The sequence below is a fragment of the Urocitellus parryii genome, chromosome 5, assembly GCF_045843805.1.
Source record: "Urocitellus parryii isolate mUroPar1 chromosome 5, mUroPar1.hap1, whole genome shotgun sequence".
Taxonomy (NCBI): domain Eukaryota; kingdom Metazoa; phylum Chordata; class Mammalia; order Rodentia; family Sciuridae; genus Urocitellus; species Urocitellus parryii.
In genome coordinates this window covers 137,804,265-137,822,385 of record NC_135535.1, presented here as the reverse complement: position 1 = coordinate 137,822,385, position 18,121 = coordinate 137,804,265, and the positions used below count along the sequence as shown (strand labels likewise).

Below are 18,121 nucleotides of genomic sequence, written 5' to 3'. Positions count from 1 at the left end.
CCCTCTCTGCCCTCTCCATCCCACCACCCTCTAAGGCAGTTTTTCAAAATTGTTTTTCCTTTTTTTTTTAACTGAAACCACAGTGAGAGATACATTTTTCATCATAACTTATTACAAACCAACATATGCATCCAAAGACAAAAGTACATAAGACAGACTCTACCCTCACTGTGGGTCATGTACTTCAATATTTTCCCATCTATTCTATTGAAGTGCTTCTGCATGTCACACTTATTGCCACCTACACACTTTATTTTATAAGCTATGAACACACTGCTAGCCACAGTGTGAAAAACACTGTTGTAAAGAAAATTCTGCCTTTGCCAGATGAAATTTGGGGCGACTTGGCGAGGAAAAGTAGAGACTAAACCTGGAAGGCCGAGGGAGGAAGAACAAGATACACGAGATCTCTGTGCACAAACAGTAGCCAGAGCCCAGGGGAGAGGGGAGGACAAGGCATTTGAGCTAGGAATGGTGAGGAGCTTGAGGGTGTTGGTGAGAAGTCCCCAGGGGGGTTGGTTCTGCTGAAAAAGACTTGAGAATGAGGATGTGTTTTTACCAATTGTATCTTCTTCTTTCTTTGAGACATATAAAGAAATATGAGAGTTATTTGCAATTGTAGTTCCTTGATAAGTTCCTCTTCCAGTGACTCTGTGCAGGGAACAGATCATGTGAGGCCTTATAATTTATAAGAGTCACCAACGAAGTATTTTCTGTCTTTAGATGGCTTGGGGCTTACTGCCATAGAAGCCTCCTGTTCCTATCAGTCAGTGCCTCTTGCCTAACAGTCTGAGGCTCAGAACCAGAAGCCAAAGAGAGTCAGGAAGGAGAAAGATAGAAAAGCCCTAACACTGTGTCAGACCTGGATCCTAGAGGGAGTCTCTGTGTCACGCCAAATCACTCCTAAAACCTAGGGAAGAAGGGTCAGGAACAGCTGCCTTGGGGACTCTTTGCCTACCTTCACGATACCAGTGACCATGTACTCAAAGGTTCGATTGCTAAATCCTTCACTGGCAATGACAAATATAGTGTACTGGAAATATCCTGCTGGACCCGAGTGTGTGTGAGTGCCACTCAGGATAACATTGTCTCTTCTGTACAGGGAGCCGTATTTACTCTGCAGTCTGTTCAGGACCTTTAGGAAAAAAAGAAAAATGAACCAACAAAGGGGATAACATACAAACTAAGCATGAGAAAAGCGTCTCCTGAGTTTAATCACTGATCCATCCCTTTGATACCCCTTTCATGTGGCCCTTCACTCTGTTTACTATTATAGTAACAATAACGAGAACAACAGTAACAGCTATAGCAATAGCTAACATTTTATAGATTGCTAAGTGCAAGCACAATCCTAGGTATTATATATATATATATATATATATATATATATATATATATATACATATATATAAAATGTCATTTGAAAATATTTAGAACAATCCCAAGAAGTAGGTATTGTGAACCTCTTTTTTTTTTAACTCAGAACATTGAAGGGTACAGAAGTTAAATAATTTGTTGGTAGGAGAGTGGTGAGCAGAGGCACCTTCCAGAAATTGATTTGCTGACCCATCTGAAATGTAGCAGAATCAGACTCCAGATCTGAGTCTGGCTATTGAGCCAGTATTCTTAAACCATTCATCATTCAACGCATAGCATTAACATTCAGGCACCTGCTCTGAGCACATGGAATATGGCAAATTCCTACCTTGAAGATGTTTTTACTCTAATGAAGGAGAAAGATAATAAACAAGAAAACAAATACATGACAGTATGCCATACAGTGACAAATGCTATAAAAAGAAACATTGATAAATAAGAAAAAAGAAAGTGGCAGGAGTTAGTGAAGAAAGACCTTTCTGAGGAGGGGTGCTGTTTAGCAGAGGCTTACCCAGGGAAAGAAGCTAGCCATGTAGTATCTGGCATGAAGCCTTACAGGCACAGTGAGGAGACTTGGCTAGGCCTCTTAGCTACTTTACTGCATCACTTTGCAAGATAAAGAATTCACTATCTCTGAATTACATCTACTGGTCTAAGGTAAGTCATCCAGTGTGATGTTAAGGACACCCCAGTAATCTCATGAAAGGTCCACGTGAAGAAGAACCATCTTACCAGCATGACTTGCTAGAAGAAGATTTCCTCAACCTCAGGCAAGTCTCCAAACAACTGCAGCCCCAGTCAACATCTGTGTGCCACCCCACAACACAGAAAAAATAATGTGTGACTTCTGATCTAACGTAAGTCAGAGGTGCCCGACTCAACCACTCTGGGATTTCCAACCCACAGAAACCTTCTGTGGTAATACATGACTATTACTGCTTTAAGCCACAATGGTTTGGGATGATCTGTTTTTTAGCAATAGACAATTAAGGTAAAGATGCTTGGTAAATGTTCACTGAATTAGTCAATTAATATGCAAGTGCATGACTCGTGTCTTTGTACGGTGCACATGCAACAAGAAAACAGAAAATTGATGATGTTGCTGAGTACCTACTTCTGACTGTGCTTTAATCAGCTGCAATCCAAAGTTTGGTGTTATTGTGGCTCCTTTGTGAAAAATATGAAAATGATCCAGAAAAATGATCCACAAAGGAGCCACAATATGACCTTGAATATGTCATACAGTGTCTGATAAACCATCTCTCTAGGGAAGGGGGGGAAGCCCTCATATATGGTTGCCGATTTCTGTGGTGTCAATGCTCCCACCGTGGTCAATTTTAAAACTGCCAAAAGTTTAACAACCAAACCACAACATTCCTTAATATTTAAAAACAATCTCTCATGAGCTGGTACAATCCACTTCCAGAACACCACTAGTCCACTGGGAAGTAGCAGCTTATGCACTGCATAGTTAGCAGAGATGAAGGTAGCCATGCAACTTCTGTCTTAGCTGAAGAGTGATGCTACTCATTCCAGCCATGTGGTCATTAAAGCATAAAGAATATCTTGCACACCATCTTGCCTCATTAACCTCTCCATACCCCAAAGAACAATTGTTTGGTTACCATGTCCACATAAGCAACACTGAAGCATGAAGCAGCAATGATGGGAAGGAAATATGAAAGAGTGCAACTAACATCCCTCTAACCAAGCAGCCCTCATCCTCCATCCCAGTGAGTTTGTATTCCTTCTGTTTCACCCTAAGTCCAACCTCAACTCCTATTGCTTCCACAAATGCTTCTGCACAGTAACTACCACACCATGCAGAAGAAAAAAAAATGTCTGGGAGAAGAGGAAATAATTGATGAAGGGACACCATCAAGCTGAACTAAAGTCAAAGGCTGAAATTCTTGAAATTCTGCACCAAGACAGGAAGGTAACAGAAAAGTAGAACTGCAAGTCAACTTTAAAACTCCCTAACCCCACTCAATTTATTCCTAAGACTACAACATTGGGATTTTAGAATTAAATGTATTAATTCATTTCTGTTCAAGAATCAAGTTCTTAAAAAGATAGTAATAATGAGGTATGGGGATGTGGCTCAGTGGTGGCACACCTGCCTAGCATGTCTGAAGCCCAGGGTTCTATTCCCAGCTTCACACACACACACACACACACACACACACACACACACACTCACACACACATACACAATGAATCTTGAACAAAAAAAGCTACAAATAGCACACCCACAACTGCAGGTACCTTTTCCTAAACCATAATCTCTGGTAAGAAGCCAGACCCATAGGACTTTGAGGGAAAATGAAATATATGAAATAATAATAGAATAATCATGCGTGCAAATAACCATTATTACAAGCACATTTGCCCTTTCTTGAAAGAAAGGGTATTTTAACATAGAACAATGCAGTTATGGTAATGTATGTAGCTGACTTCTCTGTCTTCCATTCCCATTTCATTTCCTATCCCAGATACTCTTGAGAGAATGATATAGACTATTAGAAAGTCATTCCGTTTTCCTGCCTTGCCTCACTGCTCAGAGATCCTTTCTAATCTTCATTCCATGCTGGAAATGTCATTAGTCTTGAAGCTGAGATGGAGAACCTACCTCAAACCAGGTGTTAAAGACAAGCTTAATGGCACTTATATAGCTACTTTTATTTTTCACACCTTCCTTTGAGTTAACATGGAATAACTAAGTTAGTTTATTTAAAGGCCTTCCCACTGGGTCTCAGATTGCATGGAAAAATAAAAATAGGAAGATATGTTGCATGGTACCCACTATGCCATGACCTCATCTATAAACCAACACATTAAGCCCCTCTCCCCTCACCATTCCAGCCCCAAAGTCTACCTTTGACTCTTCTGTTTTCTTTAGTTCCTTAGAAAAGTAGTATAGTGTAATAATAACTCTGGCACCAAAATGCCTAAAGTTCAAATCCCAGCTCTGACAATTCCTCACTGTGTAACTCTGGATAAGTTACTTGATGGTCTACAACTTAGCTTCACAGTCTGTCTAAGGACATAACATCAGTACTCTCTCATAGAGTTGCTTAGAGGATTAAGCAAGTTTATATATACAAACTTTTTTCCATGTTAAAATGTTTTATATATTGTTCTTCATATATATATATATATATATATATTATATTATATATATATATATTATATATATAATGCTCTTCATAAATATATATAATGCTATATATATAATATATATATCACACACACATATATATGAATTCATATATAAAAATATAAGGCTGGCACTTAGAACAGTACCTGGCTTATTATGTGTTAGTTTTTATGTCTATTCATCCCCAAATCTCATAAGCATTTAATTTCATCCCTTACACACATGAAATCTCACTGTCACCTCATTGGTTTAAGATCTTTGTGCCAACCTCAAATGACATAGGAGAAATTGTCAGGTAATGTTAAAAACCCTTCTGTCACCTTAATTTCTCTTTCTATTTCTTTCAATCCTCCAACACCTTGTAAAATTCCCCTGTATTAAATGTCCTCTGTTTTAAGTACCTAGTATGATACTGTTTTCCTAACTGGACTCTTACAAATAAAATCTCAATATTAAAAATCTGATGGGCTGGGGCTGAGGCTCAGTGGTAGAGTACTTGCCTAGCTGGGCAAGGCCCTGGGTTCAATCTTCAGTACCTAAAATAAAATAAAAGTAAATAGACAAAATAAAGGTACTGTGTCCATCTACAACTAAAAAAAGCACCTTAAAGTCTGCTAATTTATGTCTTTAACTCTAGCTCCACTTTATTCCAATCCATATCAAACATCACTGTCTGATTAATCATCTTAAACCAAAATAGTGTTTATATTACCATTCAAAAGTTTTATAAAATTCCACAGCACTCCCAGAATTAAAAAATAAAAACCTAGCATTCCCAGGCCTTCCACATTAGAGCCAACACATCATCCAGACACATCTTAAGACCTGACTCCTTGTGTCCTAACAGAATTCTTCTGTTCCCTCAGAAGAGAGTCTCTGTCTCTCCCTTTCAAATCTCGTTGTTCATGCTGTCCCTTCCATACAGTATGTCATCTCTCATTGTAAACTTTTAAAATTCTGCACACTCGAATGTCATTTCCACAAGGAAAACGTCTTCATAATTACCATTTCCTGAATCCCTTTGTGCTGATCTTAAAATACTATATATATTCTAAAAATTCTCCAGTATTTCCTACAAGAGTTAAAGCTTAATTTTCCCACCTGTAAGTATGAACTAGATTTAGTGACTTGCTTAATAGAGTAGGGTGAAAGTAACAGTAACTTATAAGACATGGTTGTAGAAGGCACTGTGGATTCCTCCTTGTTCTTTCTCTTGGGATACTCCCTCCAAAGGAATCCATCAGAATATGGAGTGAGTAATTGAGGTTTTCTGCCAACAACCACAGGAGTGAACCATCTTGCAATGAGAATTCAAATCCCAAATTGATCCTTAAATTTAAGGTTCATTCTTTTTTTTTTTTTTTAGTTGTACAAGATACCTTTATTTTGTTTATTTTTACGTAGTGCTGAGGATCGAACCCAGGACCCCGTGCATGCTAGGCATCCTCTACTACTAAGCCACAACTCCAGCCCAAGGCTCCTTCTTAAATGCCTGCATTCTTTGCCATCATCTTGATTGCAAGAAAACTGAGGCCAAAACCACAGAGCCAAGCCAGTTCGGAACTCCTAACCAACAGACCAAGTGAAATAATAATGTTTGTTGTTTTTAAATCACTGTGCTTTGGGATAAGTTATTACACAGTAATCAATAAATAATATACCAGCATACTTTACTCCAGAGAATAATGTGTGTTACTGAAAATTCTCTTCCTTTTATGCCCCAACTAGATGGTGAACACATAAGGGACATGGAGTATGACTCACTTAGCTGTGTGTCCCCTGTAATGGCCAGCAAAGTGCTTACAAAAAAGCAGGTGGTCAGCATATTTCACCCTCTAAAATAATAATGTATTTTAAGAACAAGGGTTCTTGGATGAATAGATGATGGATGAATGGGTGGATGGATCCATCAGTCTATTGATGGAATATGGTGGATGGATGGTAGATAAATGGATGGATGATGGATGAATGGGTGGTTGGGTGGATAAATGGATGGATGGTGATTGAATGGATAGATGGAGAGGCTGGCAGTTGTTAGGTTGATGAATGGGTGGATGTGAATGGGTTGGCATGGTCTATAGGAGCTGTTGGCACTCAGGCAGGTAGCCTCTTACCTGAGAAACTGGGAGAGGGATCTCAGGCAAGAGCTCCTTGCCCCAGTTTCCCTGTTGAGTCACAAGCCAGACCTCTCTTGCAATCAGGAAAGTCAATTCTCCAAGTCCCTCCTCTCTCATAACTTAAATTGAGCTGATTTCTCTTTAGGAAAGACCTAGGTGATCAGCATCCCTTATCCCTCTTCCCCGCAGAGTTTCCACCTCCCTTCAGGTACAGGAGGCAACTTCTCAGGTGGGTTTGGGAGACATGGGCTCTGGGATGAGGCGCACAGGTGTTCAGAACCCAGATCCCACATTTGCTAACTGTCTGAATTTTGGAAAGTTACTTACCTTCTTGAGACTCAGTTGCCTGATCCATGATATGGGGACAACAGAAGAGCCACCTCTGAGTTCTGTTGTTAAATGTAGGAGGGAGGAAAACACTCAATGCCCCCTCCTGTTTCCAGAGATGGGAGAGGCTCCCACCCTCCACCCCGGGGAGGGAGATATTGGAACAGTGCCTTTAGGCCATCTCACCACCCCTTGGCTGGTCTCTTCACACAGCCAGAGCAGCACAGGGGAGACTCACAGAACATGGCACTGCATGACCGGCACTTACAGTCATTGTTCTGGCCAGGGCTCCAGCCTCTCCTCTTTCTCACATAAATGACTATGTGAACAGACCTGAACAGAACATTCACTCATTGTGACCTGATCTTATGAAAAAAAAAAAAAAACTTCACTGGGTCAAAAGCTTGAAAGTTTGCTTCAAGAGATAGAACTGGAACTCTAATATCCATCATTTTATTCTGCCCCATTTTTCCTTCCTTCCCTATCTCCCTCTCTGCCTCTCTGCTCCTCCCTCTCCTTTTCTTTCTCTAATCTTTATATGTTTCAGGCAGCCCAGGACACCATGTAACTTTCTGCTAAGCTCAATTATCCCCACAGGCAGGTAACAAGTTCTAAATTGGGGAGGAAAAAAAATCACAGAAAAGTCTGCCATATTCTACAATACAGTTGAAAGATTAATAGAGCTGATGGTATATTCTTTTATAATGTTTGTCATATAAATTTTCAAACTCATACAAAAATGACCAGAATAATATAGTGAACCCTCTGTGCCTCTCACCCAGTTTCTACAGTTACCAACTCATAGCTAACCTCATTTCAATGTGGCCTTTTAATTCTCATTTGACTCCTTGCATCTCTTCTCAATTGTCTGAGAACTTGAGAGATGAGTGATGAATTGATGCTCTCAAACTTCTAACGAGGAATGATTTAGTGAAAGAATATATGTGAAGGTCACCTGGAATATAATAAGCTTTCAAAAATATTAACATTCTTAATGACAAGACATCTGCAGAACTGAGAGTGAGTTTTGATCAAGATCACTTAGACCCAATAATGGGGCTCATTCGTGTCCGATTGTCTGCTGGATGAGAGCTTCTGTTGATGGAAGAGGCTCACTGTGAGAAACCAGGAGTGCTTAGGCCATCATGTTTCGTTCACCCAGACTTCCTTTAAATCACATCATTTCACTTGGACCTCAATTACCTACCTCCAGCCTGAGTCTCTGGGATATCATGCCTATGTCAACGCTGACAAACACTATCCGTCGGTTTGGCCCAGTGGGTTCTGCCATGATGAATGCACGACTGTACAGCCTTGTGAGGATGCCCCGAGCATTCTGGCCAGATTTGCCATAGCCCATCTAAAGAGAAAGGGAGAATGAGAGCCATGCTAGCCCACTCACCCACTAATGGAAAGAAGGCACACGCATAGGAGAATAAATTCTTTCAGACAAAAATTAAAAACCACATGAACCCATAGCTCTGAGTGAGATAACTAATGTGTTTTCAAGAATAATTTATGTTCATAATAAAGCCAAATAATAAAAAAAAATGTTAAATAATAAAGCTAAAATCATAATAGTGACTTTAATCTTCTACTCCAATGTAAAGGCAATGTATTAATAAGGCAGAAAACATTCACTGGTGTATGTCAAGGAAAGAGCTAGTGTGGCTCAAGAATTCCATTTCTACACTGGAAACCCTTTGACAGCCATTCTGTTCTTGAAAATGAAAGCTTTTCGTCTGTCTGCTTAAGGTACTAAAGAAGGAAATATTTTCTGTACCTCTACCCGACATTGTTCAGGAACATCCTGAAGATTGGAGCCTGCCTGTCTCACAATCGTTGTTTGGTGTGTGATTTTCTTTTTCCTCTGAAGATAATGGTATCTTTATGATTAAGTTATCTTTACTTAGGTACTTCACCCTGGCTTTTACTATGTTATCTCTCCCTAAGCAAAACCAAGTCAGATCACAGGCATCTATCCCAAGCTCCTTTTGTCACTATTCATAAAACCCGTCTATAAAGACTACACCCATACCTTCAGAATGCCCCTTCTACCATTAACTTTATCTCTCATTAGAGTGTTCACTTAGGGTTCCCATTCCAAGTCACTTTTTAGAAGAGACAGCTGGGAATAATTCTTAGAATATAAAAATTACTTGGTAACAGGAAGCAAATCCCATCAGACATTCATGTTCCGGTTTCTTAGGCACAAGCATAGGAGAATAAATTCTTTCAGAAAAACAAAAAATAAAAACCATAAATAGGTACTTCCACCACCATAGCCAAGAAGTTACATGCTAGCTGTCAATAGGCCCCTCCTGACCTATAGAAGTATTTTATTTGGCTTACCTGGTGTTAGCTCCTACTAAGTTTACAGTTCCAACTACAGTTGCCTATGTTTTTCGAGTGAGAGATTGAAAGCCTCAAATCTTCAATTCAGAGATATTTTGGCTTCTTTTGACAAAATCATTAAATTAGATAGCTCTGAGCTCACAGTTACCTCGTAAAACTGATAATTGACTTTACAAAGGCATTGTGACTGAACAAAAATTTCCCTCTTCCTTACAGGATCATATTTCCAATGCTAAACAATACCAAAGGGGGTAGGGTCGTGGCTCAGTGGTAGAATGTTCGCCTCGCACGTGCGCAACCCTGGGTTCAATCCTCAGCACCACATAAAGATAAATAAGTGAAATAAAGGTATAGTGTCCAACTACAACTAAAAAATAAATATTAAAAAAACACCAAAGTCAATAGGAAGACTAGAAGAAGATAATAATGACATAATAAACACAAATGAATATAGAATGCAAAATAATAAAATTACTTGTTTCACAGCCTCCCTAAAAAGCCCATCATTAATTAACCTACCAAATTGATATCTGCTACTTGTCCTGTGCAGTCAGCTCGCCCAACACCAATATGGTAGCCACTGAAGTTCTGAAATAGAGGTGGCTCTGGGGTGCAAGTAACTGGAGAGGGTTGGGTGGCTATGGTGTCCTGCGAAACTGGAGAGGTTTGGGTGGTAGGAAAACCATGGTTTCCTGAGTCTAAAATAGATAAAATATTTGAGAAACAACATTTCATCCACTTTTTTTTTTTGTCTGTATCCATTAGAATACATAAGTTCAGGTACCCAAGGAAAAAAATCTTTATTTTTATTTATATATAAGATACACCATGAGGAAAAAAACAGAAGAAATAGATATCATCATTCTAAGCAGCATCTTTTTTTTGGGGGGGGAGGGGTTGGCAATGCTTCAGACTAACAAATAGAGCCTCTGTGAAATGTCCTTCGGCTTCTCATTATGATCTTTTCCTTGTCACAGTTGTCTGCTGCCCTCACTGTCCCTGCTTTTATGTTCCAGCCAAACAAAACAGGAACCAGGCTCCTCTCACATGATTCGCTAAATCCAACTTCTGGGGATTTTTTTCTTCCATTCTCTCCATTCAGACCTCTCACTCCTTTCCTCTCTGCCAACTGGTCTCCATCACTTGCTTCAGCACAGATCCGTTTCCATCACACCTAGATCTAGCTCAGCTCCTCCAGGATGCCACCCAGATGTCTCTACCCTGCCCTGGTCCTCCTTGGCCTTTCAAAGCCCAGATCCTGTATGCTTGTTGACATAGTTCCACCTTTTTGTAATTATGTTCACATCTATTTATCCACATGCATTATTAATGCATGCATGCATGCATCTATTTCTAATACACAAACACATATGAATTATCAAAGGAGCCAGAATGACACAGAGATTAGTTAGATCAAAAACTAACTGCCTGGTTTTGAAACCTGACTCTACCTATTACTAATGCAACACCTTGCTTAACTTATTTCACTTCGATTTTCTCAACTACATAATGTAGACAATCATAGTATCCTCTTCCTATGGTTGTTTGGAACAACAACAGTATCATCACATTCTTAAAATTTAGAGCAATGGTTGGTAGATAGCTTTGGTCTTCCTTACATATTTAGACATTTTTATAGACATTTTCTTTTTTGTTTCAACCCCCAGACAATAGCCAAGGAATAGACAAGGTGGCAAATATTGGTGTCACCAAGTATCAGTGGTCAGAAAGTTCTTGGGCTAGAGATTTATAGCTGACATCTTTTGGGATTCCAGAATTTTTGAACCCAAAACAGTCATAGATCACCAAGTTCAACCTCTTCAGGTTTACAGATAAGAAAACTGAAACTCAGAGCAGGGACTTCACCAAGATTTCACAGTGAACATGCGGGAGATCCCAGGTCCAATTTAGATTCTCAAACTCAGAATCAGATGCTCTTGTGGCCAAATCCTAGGTGGCGTTAGAATCTATGGTTTTAAATAAATCCCAAGGATCCTCTCATTTCTAGCAGAGCAAGACCCCACGCTGGCCACTGCTACAATAGAGGATGTCTGTTTCTCTGAATCCACAGGGAACTCAAAGCCACAGGACATGATAGAGAAAACTCTAGAAAAGAGAAGAGGCCACGAAAGGGAGAGTGGAAGTGAACCATCCGTCTGCTTTTCCATTCTGCCTGGAGACAGACCTCTCTTTACTTTGGTCAAAGCATGGAATCGCTCCTCCCCACACTCTCTATCGCCTAACAGGCATGTTACCAAACATGGAAGCAGAGACTCCACCAAAACCTGGATGGAACACAGTGCTAAGATTGCTGATAAATGTAGCCTATATAGTTTTTTATAGTTTTCAAAAACTCAATTTGTTTCCAATATCAAATACAAAAAAAAAATCAGAGACACCTTAAAAAAAATCTCAATTTCCAGCTTTTCTTGAAAACTCGGGAGATCTGAGACCATGCCGTATCATGACAAAGAGCACAACAAGCTATGGATCCCCTCCATCAGAATTGAACCTGCCCCCACTCTGTTCTGTCTCTCCACTCAAACCTGGTGGAAGAATTTGATTGGCCTCTAGGATTTGAATTGGAGGCTCCCTTTTTTAAGGCTTTTCATAGACTGACATTCAGGGGTCTTTCTTTCTTTTTTGTTTTGTTTGTTTTGTCTCCAGGAGAAAACAGACACTGCCTACAAGGAGACAGAAAGATTAGAAGCTTGGGGTAAAAGCTGACATTACCAGGCTTTGAAGAATCTTGAACTGGGCATAGATTAATGGGAAAGCTAAAGGCAAATATGTGCACGTGTCTCTTAACTGTATCTTTAGGGACAAAGGTAAATTTGATAAAAACTGCTATCAATGCAGAAAGAATAATTAATGTAAGGGAAAGGACCATCCCATCTCCCTGAAGCACACATTGAACTATCAGCAGATACAGTTTCTCATCTTGGTATCCCCCAATAATTAAGACTGAGGAAGAGCATCTAAGAGGGCCCATGACACTTACCTTTGTGGTTTTCGATGGTCCCACTGGTAATGAACAAGAGGCTGAGAAGGGCCACTGTGATGGCAGTCATCATTACAAGGAGAAAAATCAGGAATGTCTCCAATGTGGAGAAAGTACGCTTGGCCATTTCTCTTGAGGCAAAGCAGAAATGGGAGAAGAAACATGAAGAGGAATAAAAAGACAGAATCATGGGTGAAAATTCATACACATTGAGCTTCTCAAGGCTAAAACATCTTAGCTTTCATCTTGACAGTGGCAAGGATGGTAAACAAAACATATTTACCACGGCTTCCATATCCCAGACCACAACAGACAAGACCAATTACAATAGTGTTTCTGAAAAGCTTAGATGTGTTATCCAAATGCTTCACAACACAATCTATTTGCATTCCACTGTTGGTACCTATCTCATAGAATTTCTATAAAAATAAGATCACGCGTACAAGGGATACTTCTTCTAAGTATTTATCATTAGGTTGATAAAACAGAGACCACCATACTCCTCCCTGTCTTTAAAGGGAGTTTAGAGAAGCTAGTGCTAAAGGTCTATTAGAGTGCCAGGTGGGAACTTCAGAACCCATTTTTCTTAACCCATGCTTGAAGAAACCTGATCAGTGATATGAGACTCCCAGGACTGGTCCTTAAAAGGAGCAATTTGTGGCTAAGATGCTGCCACCCTATGTATTGAGAAATGGCAAGAAATTAATGCATTCAGTGTGGCCCAGACAATGTTTGGTTTCAATTTGAGTGAGATGGCAAGAAAAAAAATTGCATTTATAGTTTATCTGTAAAGATAGAGCTTACATTTATAAATCTGATATTTCACATTTTCTTTTAAAGTACTTCATAAAATACAGCAGTAGCTGGTGTTCCTGCAGCTGGGACATGCACTCTCTAGCCTGCTAAACCTGTATAGGATACAGAATAAATGGAAACAATTATGTAATCTGGAACCATTTGAGACGTAATCATGGGCTCTGCTCCTCAAGGTATATTTGCATTCTGAAGGCAGATGAGGCATCTGCCTTAATGTTCAAATTCAGATTTTAATCATCAATGAGAAATAAATAGTGCTCACTCAAATGTTAATTTCCCTAAAGATGGTGGTAAAGTCAGTTAAAGTGGTTTAACAAGAATGTTAATGTGTTGGCAGTGATTCTGGCAGCTAAACAGAGTGGTGAAACACATGAGGTAGACAGGTCATTCAAGTCCAACTAAAAGGCGAAAATTCAAATGCAAAATCAAGTGCCATTGTTGTCTTATATAGAAGGTCAGCAGTGGTAATCAGTTCAACAGAGCAAAAATGGCCAAACAAAACGTGTGTGTGTGTGTGTATGTGTGTGTGTGTGTGTGTGTGTGTGTGTGTGTGTGTGTGATGTGTTAATGTGTTATGTAGCACCTCTGTTTGGTACACAGGCTCTTATCACATGACTACACTTAACATAGACAATCTGTGTGTTGTCAGTCATCTTGGCTTATAGAAGGCTCATAGCCTGTGGTTCATTTAAAGTGATTATTTTAAAAATGGCATACATGGGTTAAGATTTTTTTGTTTTAATTTGCTTTTTTCTTTCTTCTTAAAAATTGTTCTATCATATTAATATCTTGGGAACTTCACTAAAAAAAAATCAATTTACCATATACATGGATACCTATTTCTGGACCCACTACCATATACATTTGTCTTTATTGCCTATTCCAGAGCTTTTTAATTGAAGTAGTGGTAAATAAGTTTTGAAATTAGGTAGTGAAATCATCTTTATTCCTTTAAAAATTGTTTGGCTGTTCTGTGTCCTGAGAATTTAGAAATAAATTTTTAGAATAAATAATAACTTCTCTTTAAAAAAAAAAGAAAAAAAACAAAGCCTTGAACATGAACTAGGCATAATCAATCTTACTCAAATTGAAACCAAAGGTTGTCTGGGCCATACTGAATGCATTAATTTCTTGCCCTTTCTCAATGCATGGGGGTGTCAGCATCTTAGTCACAAATTGCTCCTTTTGAGGATCAGTCCTGGGAGTCTCATATCACTGCTCAGGTTTCTTCAAGCATGGGTTAAGAAAATGGGTTCTGAAGTTCTCATATGGCTCTCTAACAGGTGTTCAGCACTAGCTTCCTATAAATTTCCTTTAAAGACAGGGAGGAGTACAGTGTTCTCTGTTTTGAAACCTAATGATAAATACTACCATTCTGAACACTTCCTATACCCCAAGGATCAGAAAAAGTATCCCTGGTACATATGATCTTATTTTTATAGAAATTCTATGAGATAGGTGCCAACATTGTCATCATATCCCTATTTGTAGAGTCGGAAACTGAGGCTCAGTATTAGGAGAAGAATTTCCCAAGGTCTCAACCCAAGAAGTGGCAGAAATGAGATTTTTTTTTTCAACTCTGCAATCAGGCTTCAGAACCCAGTTTCTAGCCACCATATCGTATTTCTTCTCATTACATTCTATAGGTTTTTAGGTTCTACAGTCACTCTGACTGATGATGGATTCTTCTAAACCATCTTAAGGAATCTGTGAAGAAATACTTTGATAGAACACAGGGCTTGCAAAATGTGTGGGATAGTTCTGATCACTGAAAGGGAAATTTTACTAATGCCTGTCTTGAGACCAGACATGCCAATCCCTTTTCAGTAACAAGTAACAATTTGGCACAATGGGTTCTCAAAGTTATGAAAATGAGATAAAAACTTTAGGATTTTTTCAAGATCTCTAAAACAATTAGACAATTCGTGATTCTTTTTCCCCCTCCCTCCCCAGGATGAAAGCAATCATTCTTACCTGATTTTACTACTCAAAAGAGTGTTTGCATCTCAGTAGATCAAATGACCACTCAGAATCTTGATCCTCTTCCCCTTGTAGGTTGCTGGGCTTAGACGTCCCAAACCTGCTGAGGAAAGTTGTTCATCTGTGAAGAGCAGGAGCGTAAAGCGCTCATTGGCATAACCTTGTGGACTTAGTACAAGGACCAGATTAACATAAATTGATAAAAAAAAAATGCTAGTAGGCAAAGTCTCCTAGGACAGCCTGTTATTGGAGGTGGAGTTTACAGAAGGCCCTGTTGCTAAGGTCATTTTGGCCTTTATACAACTCTTCTAGTGTGACAAGTTCTTCAGTATTCCTGCAACCACAATCCAATCATAAAAAGATGGCACTTGCTCTATTTATCACTGAACAGTCAACCGTCAATCAGAAGGAGTGGTTGTGAATATTGGACATTAGCATGAACTATGGGTATATTTACCTATAAATATATGACAATATTTACACCAATTTCAGAAGAGGAAAGTGATCTTAATTTTAGATGCTTCTAAAGAAAATGCAAAGTATTAACTAAGAATACAAATAATAAATAATAGGGTTAGAATAGTATGCAGCCAGTAAAATTATACTCAAAAAAAATTTAATGAAATAAAATACATAACATTTAGTTAAATTTACAGTATGATCCCATTTTTGTGAATTGTGCTCGTAAAGACCACACATATATAAGAAAGCATAGCAAAATATTATAAAGTAATTATCTGGTGATTATGGTGGCTTTGTTTTCATCTTTTTGCATCTTCGTGTTTTCCACAAAGGAGAATGTGTTCTATAAAGCAACATGAAGTTAAACAATAGCCCACATGAGACGCAGAGAACAAGAAATAGGTAACACCACCATCCCATTTTGTTTGTTTGGGTTTAGTTTGAAGATTTTCCCCCCTTAAGTTCACATTGTTCAGGAATTAGCTGGTAGGCCACTTAATTCTTTGCAAAGTTAAAAGAAAAATAGCCTGGCCTCCAAAGTTCCAAAGGAAATATTTGAGGTGTAAGTGCCTTCAGACAGGTCATTTAGTCATGTGTCTGAGATATCTGCTCCTGCGGAAGGGAACAGTCCAAATCATGGTAGCAAACAAGGTCTGTTTGTTCTTTTTATTAGTGCATTTATGCTAGGATTCTTGGTTACAAACCTCAGAAAACAAGTCAAGCCATCTTAAGGTGAGTGCAGAGAAGGAGAGAGAGAAGGACATCCACTTGAAGGCAGCAAGAAAAGCCGAAGAGTGGACTCAGTAAGGGCAAGAATGAGGCAGCTCTACAGTGGTAGAGAACAGGAGCTCTGAGACCCTCTCTCTGAATCTCCACCACTGAGATGGAGGCTTTCCAGCTAGTTGGGTCTCGGTTGCTCCCCTCAGGGTTTAATTCCTGAAAGATAACATCTGACTAGCCTAGCTCAGATCATATAGCGACCCTTTTCTTTTGTGGAGACATTTAAATGGAAATCTTTTATTTATTTTTTTTTTGGAGGGGTGGGGGACTGGGGATGGAACTCAGGGGCACTCGACCACTGAGCTACATCCCCAGCCCTACCATTTTGTGTTTTATTTAGAGACAGACACTGAGTTGTTTAGTGCCTCACTTTTGCTGAGGCTAGCTTTAAACTCAAAATCCTCCTGAGCCACTGGGATTACAGGCGTATGCCATGAGGAAATCTAAACAAGACCATGCTCAAAAAGGGAAAGGTAGTTCTCAAAAATAAATAAAAAAAAAATCTCATCATCGAGGTGGAATAGATGTTAGATAAAAATAACAGATAGCCCTGATGACCTGCCATTGGATTTCCTTCTCCTGCCCATCTCCATGGCAGTGGAAGATCTCCAGACTGGCCCCAGGGTCTCTTCCAGGCCCCTTCAGCCCTCCTCCTCTTCATAAAAAGGAGCCATGCTGTGGCCCACTCACAGAGTCCTACTTAGTGACCAACAATGAAGTCAGATAAGATCATTTTGACCAGGGTTTGGTAGATGATCACAGCACAACATAACTTCTCTAGACAACATTTCAAGATCTATACCTGATCAATAAAGGAGTGAGAATCAAGGAGATTCCAACTATAACAGAGGAGGAAGATGCTGGACCCAGAGAACTCATGGTGACCATCAAAATAGCTGACTCCCATAGCCTGGAACAAGCTCCCACACCCTGGGAGGAGATGAAGATGCAGTCACTGTAAATATTTTAATTTGTGCATATATTTTATTTCTATCTGAGTGACTCTCACATTAACCTTGTTAGCAAAGATAAGTTAACTGTCTTTCTCTACCCTCTGCCTCAACACATTGATTCATGTACACAGGGTCTACCCATTTTACAGATGAGGAAGACAGAAAGATCAAGGAGTCTATAGAACAAAACAGTTAAAAATGAGCACGAATCAGGCATGTTTATTCTAGTATATGAGTCTAAATAGTCAGACTCCTAGACAAGACTTATTACCCTTCACCAAAGTCTCATTATCTGTATATCACCTTGACCCAGTCATGGCACCCAGCCTCTGGAGATATGAAAGTCCACATGTCCACTCCTCATTAGATAGGATGAAACAAGCTATGTTCTTGGTCTCTTAACACCCTAGCACAGAGGAAGGAACTATCTAATATAAAGTAAAGGCAACTGAGGAAAATCTGCAATCAAGCTAGAAGAATATTTCTCCAAAACCTAACTCCTAGACAATAATATTCATTAGCATCACAAATTTTCTTAGTATTCTTTTTATGCCTAGCAAATTGGAGTCTTAAACATGATGTTGATTTCATATACTCCACATTAATGTTCACATCCTTTCAATTTTTAACTCTTTTAATATTGAAAATTGAATTACTTCTAATAAACACTATTTCATATAGCATCCAGATTGTCATCTCTAAATATCATTTCTTGCTCAAAGAACCAGAGATCCTTGGAGAAATAGCTGGTTTGAGAATCTAGAACAGGAATTACATGAACTGAATCTGGAATATT

General features: G+C 39.1%; 1 protein-coding gene across 1 annotated transcript in view; it reads right to left on the bottom strand.

Moving 5' to 3' along the window:
- Window positions 1-15,197, bottom strand: part of Asah2 (N-acylsphingosine amidohydrolase 2) — a 74,139-nt gene extending 58,942 nt beyond the window's left edge. Inside the window, exons 1-5 of the mRNA XM_026408980.2 lie at window positions 15,125-15,197; window positions 12,335-12,465; window positions 9,853-10,031; window positions 8,186-8,338; window positions 959-1,135 (exon numbers count right to left, since the gene is read on the bottom strand). Coding sequence (XP_026264765.1) covers window positions 959-1,135; window positions 8,186-8,338; window positions 9,853-10,031; window positions 12,335-12,461 — 636 coding nt within the window. The 5' untranslated portion in view covers window positions 12,462-12,465; window positions 15,125-15,197. The remainder of the gene's footprint in view (window positions 1-958; window positions 1,136-8,185; window positions 8,339-9,852; window positions 10,032-12,334; window positions 12,466-15,124) is intronic.
- Window positions 15,198-18,121: the final 2,924 nt, after the last annotated feature.